General features: G+C 39.0%; 1 protein-coding gene across 1 annotated transcript; it reads left to right on the top strand.

Annotated features, from left to right (window-relative positions):
* The first annotated feature begins 173 nt into the window (after positions 1 to 173).
* tm2d3 (TM2 domain containing 3) lies at positions 174 to 8,578 on the top strand. Its single transcript, XM_004067450.5, has 6 exons — positions 174 to 530; positions 921 to 1,022; positions 3,448 to 3,608; positions 3,726 to 3,900; positions 7,131 to 7,206; positions 7,312 to 8,578. Exons 1-6 carry the CDS (start codon positions 425 to 427, stop codon positions 7,475 to 7,477), a joined length of 786 nt encoding a protein of 261 aa, XP_004067498.1. The 5' UTR covers positions 174 to 424; the 3' UTR covers positions 7,478 to 8,578.
* Positions 8,579 to 9,663: the final 1,085 nt, after the last annotated feature.

Below are 9,663 nucleotides of genomic sequence, written 5' to 3'. Positions count from 1 at the left end.
GATGCGAGCATAAAAAACCTGTCATCGTTTAAATGCCTCATAGCCAGCTGGTGAATTTGGTTTCTTACATGGAAGCTAAATTAAAATGAAAAATGATTTTCAATAAAGTTATAAACATGAGATAGTGATAAAAGGTCTTTTATTTTGGTAACAAAACAATTCCTCTCTCTGGAGAGGAAGTTGGATGTGTTCTTTGTGGAGACTGCTAAAAAATGTAAATTTGGACTTTTAGTTTTTCTTTTTAAAAATATGTTGCAAAGTAAAAAGATTAATAGAAAGTACTGTTCATTTTTAGGCGTGCTGACTGTTAAACAAGCACATTATTCGTTCGTGATTGAGTGCTACAAATAAAGGGCTGCCATCGCTCATTTTTCCTACATGATTTGAAGGCAGCTGGTGCACTGCGTTCGGTTCCGCAGCAACAATGGCTGCTAGCTGGCTAATATGGAGACCTGACCGAGGACGGTCCTTCAAACACGAAGGAATATTGGTCATGTTGATCATGGACTTGGTTCTACAGTCAGTCAACGGTAGGTTTACAGAGATAATCTATATATTATTCTGTAAATATACTTAATATCTATATTTTGCCCAACGGCTCTTAAGCTAACGTTAACCAGTAAGCTAGCTTTACCCAAACAGTGAAAACAGACTCAGCGAGCAGATGAGATTTGTGAACACTTGTCAACACTTTAACTAAAAATCTGTATAATTTTTCTCTTTTGAACATAAATTGTTAGCATGTTGTTGTTATTCACCTCGAGTAAACATATGCAGCCATTTGTTTATTGTCAAATGTAGAAACTGTTTATTTCAAAACTTCCAACTGGTTTTAATTGAATTGATTGATTTTAAACCACGGTTTTTAAACTTTGAGATGAGCTCGTGCGTTGTTTTTTTTCTCCCGCTTTTGGTGGCAGGATATTTGAGTTCCCCCCATGTTGGTCAGGAGGCTCCCCACAGCAGAGATGCCCAGCATGGACCGGTCATCACCAGCCCGGTGGTCCCCTCCGCCGCATCCGGTACACCTCTTCTGTAGATAACCGCTGTAAAAGCTGAGCTTTGTTATCCAAGCATTGGTTACAGGTCTCAGCATCAACGAGTACACCTCACTAAAGCCTTTAGTGTCCTTTCAGAATCAACATTTTCTGTGAAATAATATCCTACAGAGGTGGGCCATTGATCGCAAACAAAGTGATTTTCCTAACAAATTAATTCAAGCCCAGGATGCAAAAAAAAAAAAACACCACAAAGTCTTAGGAGAAAAGCCAAACTTAAGACTACAAAATTCTAATTATCAGGCATTCAACCACAGGTGAGACTGATGATTCATTTAAGAGGTGTCCAGCACACAAAAAGGCATTTCTTAACAAAGAAAAGCACTTCCCATTTCATTTTGTCAGCAATGGTTCCCCGTGGACAAGAAATGTCACAAAATCTGAGAAAGGAAATAATTTATCTGCACAAAAAAGGCGAGGGCTACAAAAAGATCAGCAAAGCTTTACATATCAGTCAAAATACTATAGCAAAAGTGATCCAAGAATGTAAGAAGCTGGAACTGGAAGTGCAGCCATCTGAGAGACGTACGGAAGCTAACATCTTGACAGGGGCGTCAACTGATGAGAAGGGTTGAAGGAAAATCGCCATGCAAGTTCGGTGCAGTTAGCTTAAACGGTAGAAAGCCAAACTGGAGTGACTGTTTCCCATTGCACCATACGGCATGCATATGGCATGCCTCTCCTAAAGCCCATGCACAAAAAAGCATGTTTAGAATTTGTTAGGGCCCATGCTGAAAAAGACACAGACTACTGGGACTCGATACTGTGGAGTGATGAGACAGGTATCACGGTTTTTGGAACGAATGGTTTTTAAAACTCTCAATGGTGAGGATTTTAAAGAAAATTCATGGTGCTTACAGTGAAACATGGTGGTCGCACTGGCAGTGTCCTTATGTGGGGCTGCATGAGTGCTGCTGGTGTGGGGGAACTGCATTTCACTGATGGTATCATGAACACAACAATGTACTGCTCTATACTAAAAGAGAAGAAGCTGCCATCACTTCATGCACTTGGTCGCCGAGCACTTTTCCAACACAATGGTCCCAAACACACTTCTAAAGCTACTGTTGTATTTCTGAGGAAGAACAGGCTGAAGGTGATTGAATGGCCAAGTATGTCTCCTGATCTGAACCCAACCGAACACCTGTGGGGGATTCTGAAGCCGCAGGTTGAGCATCACTCTCTATCCAGCATCCAGGCTCTAAAAGAGGTTCTTTTTGAAGAATGGAAATAGATAGATGTTGCAATATGTCACCAACTTATTCATTCCATGCATAGAAGACTTTGTGCTATATCACAGTGCTCATACAATACACCAGATGTAGTAGTTTTTGTTTCAGGGTTTATTCATTTTTGCTTCAACCAGTTTAAGTAAAAACTGAAGATTATGTGATCTAAGTTGGATCATTAACCTTAATTTCATGTTATGGAGTTTAAGAAGTGTTCAATAAAACTCAAACCTTGTGGAAAGTTTGGAAATGTTTCTTTTGTTCATTAGGCTTCTGATTAAATTGGTACTTTTTAAAGGGGGTGTACTCATTTATGCTGAGCACTGTGCCCGGTACTGAACAGGGCAGGAGAAGTTTTCCAGATTCTTCTTGCAAGATAATCAAGTGTAAATTAAATATGTGTATAAGTAAACAAGAACCCCGGGCAAATCCATTCTTAACTACCTACATTCCCATACCCACTGTGCCTCAATCCAAATGGTATTTTCTAATATTGATTCTAATAGATTTATTTCATTTGGAAGCAATTTTTTAATGGTATTGATCTATTAGATTAGCAACTTGCCTCAGACAGATTGATCTGGTTAGATCATTGGATCCTCACTTAATTTGATACATCGTTACACACACACTATTTACCCTTTAATTTACTTGGCAGATTGACCCTTATAATCAACCTGTAGTACCCTAAAACACTACAGGAGTTGTGCTTTTATTTTGTCCAGACCATGGTTTATTCTCACAAAAGAAGCAAATCTTGGCACATTCATTTCTTGTCATTTCATAATGTTGTTTTTAAAGTGGTTCTGAAATGGCACTCCAAAATAAAATGTTCAGAAAAATAAAGAAATACACCTTTTTCTAAATAAGTTACAAAATTGAATGTTGTGTTTAGTAGATTCTGCAGTTTTTATTACCACTGAAGAACTCCAACTGTATTCTGATTTATATATTTGTCTCTAAAAGGCCCAATCAAAATAAAGTTTGTTTTTTCGTGGTGTCTAGAGATTCAAAAGATGGATAGCTGTTTTTCAATAAATATGACCATCTGCTAAATTACAATAATTAATTAGAGTAGATCTGATTCCATCATCTTTTGACTATTGCTGTTTTTTTTTCTTCTCCTTTGGTTATTTCTTTTGTGTTTTTGTCTGTTGTAGTGGCCCCGACAGACAAAGAAAACTACACTTCTAAATGTCCGAGTGGTGGTTTGTGTAGCCGTCTTCCAGCTGAGTGCATTGAGTGTAATTATTACCATAACTGCACCTACGGCAAACCTGCAGCTTTTACCTGTAAACCCAGAAAAGGAGTTCACTGTATAGTGAGTAGCACTTCATATTGTGGATGCATTTTACAAAGACTTATTTTCCTCTTTCACATCTTGAAAAGTGTAAGGCAATGAAAATCCTTTTTATTTTTTGGTTTATGTGATTCGCAGGGAGAGTCAGGACAACAAGAATCCCACTTTCTTCTCTCCATCACCTGTCAGTTCTGCTGGCAGCTGGACCCGGCTCAGTACCGCTGCTCCAACTCCACCAACTGCATGACCGTCTCCTGCCCACGGCAGCGCTACAACGCCACCTGTGACGTCTTAGAGCACGTGCATTGTTTAGGTAAGGCTGTTGATTTGCTGACAGGCGACTGTCGGGTAGAACAGTCGTATAACCAAGTGGGCTTTTCATCATGCATTCAATGCAAACATTTCCAGACTTTTGTTTCGTCTTTTGTACTTTAGCAATTTACAATGTATAAAAGATAATCCAAGTTCATTTCATTTCTGAAATTGGCCTTTTGTCAGAGCTGGGAGTCCTGCAGACATACCACTCTCCTGCTCTATTGTAGAAATAAAAAAGCCACTTTGCCACGTGTGTAAAGGATGAGCTCCAAAGAGATGAAAATTGTCCCATAAAGTGCTTTTATTCAGGTCAAGATCTTGTTTAGAGGAGATTGTTGTAGGAGACAGTTTACTTTGTGCCACCGCACTCTAAAAACAAAAACTGTAGGTTTAGTCTTTGACACTGTTAAAGAGTTAATCGAGCCTGTGCTGTTTTAAGTACGATGCTCTGCAGCTCATAATTGCCTCCCACTCGTTACCAGATGTGCGAAAGGAAAAACTGTGTGGCTCTCCCATGTATTTGATCCAGCAAACTTTGTTTTTGAGCCTGTGCTTCCAGACCACAGGTGACCTTAACCTTCAGTCAAAACGTCTTTTGTGTTTGAGAAACATGATGTTTCAATTAGGTTTGATCCGTGATTGCATTTTCTTTGGTAAACAGTTGTTTTTGTGCAGTAATTGTATCGCACATATATTAGGTTTTTCCACGCATGTCACATGTTTCTGGTTGGAGTTGCTGCAAAATTGTGTTGCCCTTAATTTGCTCCGACATCCAGATGCGGGGGACAACTGCCCCAATAATGCCCAATTTAAATACTGCACCCTATTTGTTATAATACAAGCATATATTGAACCTGGATTTATATTTTTGCGATTTAGAATATTCATTTGGCTTTTATTTCTATCAAAAAGAAAATCAACTTTTGATCAGTCCCAGTGGTCTTTTAATTATGATTATGCTGTTTTTAGCTAAAATAAATGAAAAAAACCTGTTGTTTTGAAAGACGTAGTTTCTGCAGAGTGGCAGTAGTTTTGCCTCAGAATTGTGGGCGGGACTGTAGGCGCAGAATAAGCCCACCCCTTTTTCTGTCACCCATCCGTTTACACACTCTTACTAGTTTCCACAGCCCCATATACCCCCAACCTAAAAGTATGGTGTCATCATCATCATCATCTCTACAAGTGGATGCATCAGAATGGAGCGGCCAATTTTATTTATGTAAAACCAATAAATACATTTTGTAAGTAATTTTTTTCTGCCTTAGTTTTTTGTACTGAAAAAACGGATGGATGGATGGATGGATGGATAGATGGATAGATGGATAGATAAAAACTTTATTAATCTCCCAGCTAGATATTCAGGTGTTCGGCAGCAAAATACACCCAATAAATAACAATAAAATAATAGTTCATAAAATAGCAGTTCATATTAGGTAGATTTGTTAAACAGCTGTACCGAACCGAGCCCTATGAAATTCTGAATCGAACCGAATTGAGATTTTACTGTATCGTTACATTCTAGTAATTATTGTATCGTTACATTCTAGTAATTACTGTATCTAGCTTGGCTCTTCAGCCTGCTGACCCACTTCTCCTGCACTGTTAGTGTCATGCAAGTAGCAGCTGTGGTCCGTAAACCACAACCAGAAACCTCAAACTTCACTACACATAGCCATCGGCCCTTCAAGTTAAATCCTGTCTTCCTTTTCACTTTCATCAGAAGCTGCCTTGTGATTGTTAAACTCTGAAGAAGAAAAAAATTCTGCTTTTTTATTGGACAATGCAGGTAAAGACGAAAGCCGGACTGTTGGGCCCAATCGGTGCTCATCTTGTGGCTTCATTGTGATTCAGTGCATGACCCCTCTCACGTAGTCCATTTATTTGAGGCTGAACAGGCTCTTAAGAATCCTGTCACACAGTGTACGGCCGCCTTTAGGCACTTTAAGGTTTAGGAAAACTGGTTTCACCTGTCTGTTCTGTGTTCAATAGCTCCTGATCTGCAGGCCCACAAACTGAGATTTGGGGTGTCGATGTTTTTTTCCTACTTGAGGATCATCTTTTGAAACAAATTTGTGTTTTATTACACTTTTGTATTTGCAGTGTGACAACTAAGAGAGTTGTTTGTCACAGCCTTACAAATACAGTGAGCTTTCTTTTTTAAAAATGAAAACATAAATTGCTGTATTTAAAAACCCACTCCAGTAGAAATCATGTCTTTGGTGTTTTTAACATGTTCTTGGGGCATTTGTCTGATGACGGAGGACATAGATTAAGACAATTAGGCTGAAAATTGCATTTCTGGGCATTTATTTGTTCAAGTTGTTTTTAGTCAGGAGCACACCAAAAATCCAGTTTGTAAAAGAGCTCATTTGTAATGTAGGAAATGCGCCACAAGCTCCCTGCTCCGCTTAAACGGGAAGGGGTGCAAACAGTCCCACCCACAACTTAGAGGGGTTTCTCTAATGAACTCCTGCCGCTCTGCAGAAACTACGTGCTAGAAAACCACTCAGGTTTATTGACTGGGCTACAAATTATAATAAAAAAAAAACAGTGGGATCGCTTTGAAAATAGCTTTAAAGATGATCGGAGTGGGACTTAAAAAGATAATACAGAGATTTCCCCTGAAACTGTGGCTGATGGCTGATATTTGCCGATATTTAAGCGTACAGTAACACTAAGTTTAGATTTCCTTTATGTTTCTTTATTAGAAATGCACAATTTTCTTTTTACTGGACAGTCACACTGTACTTGCCCTTTTTAACAAACAGCCAAGGATCTCATAGGAACAAGAATCACTTTAACCCTTTCATATAAATATATCTGAAAGCATTTATTGATATTGGACATAACTGTAAACTATAAGATCCCCGTTGCCAGTGGAAGAACACGTATCCCAATCAAAAATAACATTTACCTGAAAACAGTCAATTACTAATCATAACTGTAAACATTAGCTTACCAATCTATTAGGAACCGGAATACATTTAATAAATGAAGTGTTTCTGAAAACAGTCATGTCTGTAGATTTTTTTAACAATACTGTCACCGATATCTCGCCCAACCGTACTTGTAAATATTACTTAGAGGCTTAAATTTGAATAAACACTGCAAATGTTTTTATGACCTTATAAATTCTTATATTGCTGTGAATATTGAGTGAGTATGGATATTGTTTTTTATTTTTTTTTATTTGGTGATCTTTGATGAAATGTTTCTCGTCCTGAGCAGGACGAAGGCGTTTTCAGAAACGTCTCTTCTGTAATTGGACTGGTGGATATAAATGGTCGACAGCTCTGGCCCTCAGGTACGTTTTATCTCTTGAGAATGCTGAAGAGTTTCATCTCTCACATTGAGGATGTTTGCTCATAAATTCCCCGATAACATCTGCGCTCTCTGCTCTTCTCTGCAGCATCACTCTCGGTGGTTTTGGAGCAGACCGCTTTTATCTGGGCCAGTGGAGAGAAGGTCTGGGCAAGCTGTTCAGCTTCGGAGGCCTGGGCATTTGGACTTTGATAGATGTTCTCCTGATTGGAGTGGGCTACGTGGGCCCCGCCGACGGTTCTCTCTACATCTGAGGCCAAACCTCTGGAGAGCAGACTGGTTTGTGGCCTCCTCTGCTCCACGCTGCCCCAGTCTCAAAAGATGGCAGATTTGAGATACTGTGTTCTCAGCACATTCGCCCGCCCGAGCTCTCTGCTCCACGCGTCCTCATCCCATCTGCTAACAAGCAGGAAGTGTTTTCCGCCTCACACCAGCAATGTCTCTTCCCACACGGCCAGCAGATCAATCCCAGTCATTCTGCGTCCATCTCCTGTTGGGGCTGTGCAGATGGAGCTGTGCAGGAGGAGGAGAAGCCGGTGATTATGTGCATCCAGTTGGTTAGATTTAAGTGCTGGTTAAGCTCCGTTTTGCTGATAGACAGCTTTGGTTTCCTGTGGAGCGGCGCTCTCGCAGACATCCTGTCACCTCAGAGCACACACTGCTCCTCTTTCATCGCAAGGTAGGCGCATCGGTGAGGGTCAGATCGTAACCATAGCTACTGACTTTTTTTTTTTTTTTTTCATCACACAAAAGAGAATTTGAACGGTCACATTTATAAAACATAAAAATGCGGCGAGGAAGGTTTTTATTGTCTTCAGGATTTGTTTTTTTTTATTCCTTTAAAAGAAAATTCAGTCAACAGTTATTTTTGAAGCTCCTTGATTTCCTTTGAAGGATCAGCCCACAAATTCATTGTTGTTTTTTTTCCAGTACCTATTACTTAAATGACTTTTCAAAACCTCCAATTCAACTATGAAAGTAAAGAGTTGATGGATGTTTTACAAACAAAAGAGGGATGTGCTGGGTAGCAAAGGAGAATAAGAATCGGTGTCATTGCTCGCTTCAGCATGCAGCTTTATTTGTGGAAATAATCTTGAGAAAATGAAACACAATCTTTTGCACTAACAAACTGCAGTAACTTGTGCTTTCTCACATACAAAAAGCTACATTTTTCCAATTTTCTTTCTGTTTTTTCCTTTCCTCTGAATGTACTATCATTTTGTGAGTGAGTGTATTGAATTATTTATTTAAGACCACTCATTCTATGTAAATATGTTTATTTCTTTTCAGGGACTTCCTGTTGGAACTGTAAATATTGTCTAAGTTATATAAATAAAAGAAAAATGGACAAAAAACTGCTGTAATTCAGGAAAATGGAAGAAAAGTGCACATTTTTTTAATAAGATTGTATTTCTGTGGTGCTAATTCTCAGAAAAACCCCATCGGAGTATTTCAGAGCCTAGTTTTTCAGTTTTTATTACCTAAATTATCTAGTTGAGTGTCTGAGTCATACTATAAAAGATAGGAAAAGGCTCGTTTAGGTGAAAGTAACCAAAGCATCACCGTTCTAAAAAAGATTATTTTTGCTTTTTTGTTATTTCCAGTTCCAGTCATTATTAGCCGTTATCTTACTCACAATGACAATTCATGCCCCAAATGGATGCTCCTGTTCTCCGCACTGCAGGAAGGTCAGAGGTCTCCATCAGGAGTCTGAGCATTCTGTCCGGCCCACCAGCAGCCTGAAACAGGAATTCAGTGGTGTTGTTAGTGAAGGTCATTTTCATGGACATCTGAGCTTTTTCCCACATTTTCTTTGCAGTTTGTGGTGCCAGAAGCTTTTGTTACGCACAAGTGTGTGACAGAAGGAAGGGGTCAGGAGGGCAACGTTGCAGCCAAGAAACATTTCCTTCCTAATCTGTTATTGTTTGAGGACTTGAGCACATTAGACCAGATATTAGTGAACCTACTAACCAGTGTGAGGCCTGTTTTTTATTTATTTTATCAGTCCTGTTCTATCATGCACATGTCTATGGACTTTCTTTTAATTTTTAAATCTTCTTCCTAGTAAATTCTTAGATGTTTGTATTTACGTTTCCATTTGACGTCCTAGCAGAGGGTGTTGTTGTGAATGCTCTCCACCCCAATTTAGTTCCTCAGTTTTCCTAGTCTGTCGCTTCAGCTAGATCTGTTTAAGGTTTTTGAGTAAAAAAGAAGACATTTTTTTTGCTTTACTGCAACATTCTAACATATCCTCCTGACTTCCAGCAATGTAAATATGTCATCTGTAGAGGACATTTCTAAACTTTATCTCTAAATCACTGCATACTACTGAATTAACTCCTTTGGTAGATACAGAGGACATTTGGGCTTTTCAATGATACCAAATGTGAAGGGGTGGGGTGCTGGGAATTGTAATTTATGGTGGATTTATTAAGAATTT

Source organism: Oryzias latipes, chromosome 3 (genome assembly GCF_053564925.1).
Source record: "Oryzias latipes strain Hd-rR chromosome 3, Olatipes_Hd-rR_3.1".
Lineage (NCBI taxonomy): Eukaryota > Metazoa > Chordata > Actinopteri > Beloniformes > Adrianichthyidae > Oryzias > Oryzias latipes.
The sequence above is the reverse complement of the archived record's forward strand: the minus strand, read 5'-3'. Positions and strand labels throughout refer to the sequence as shown.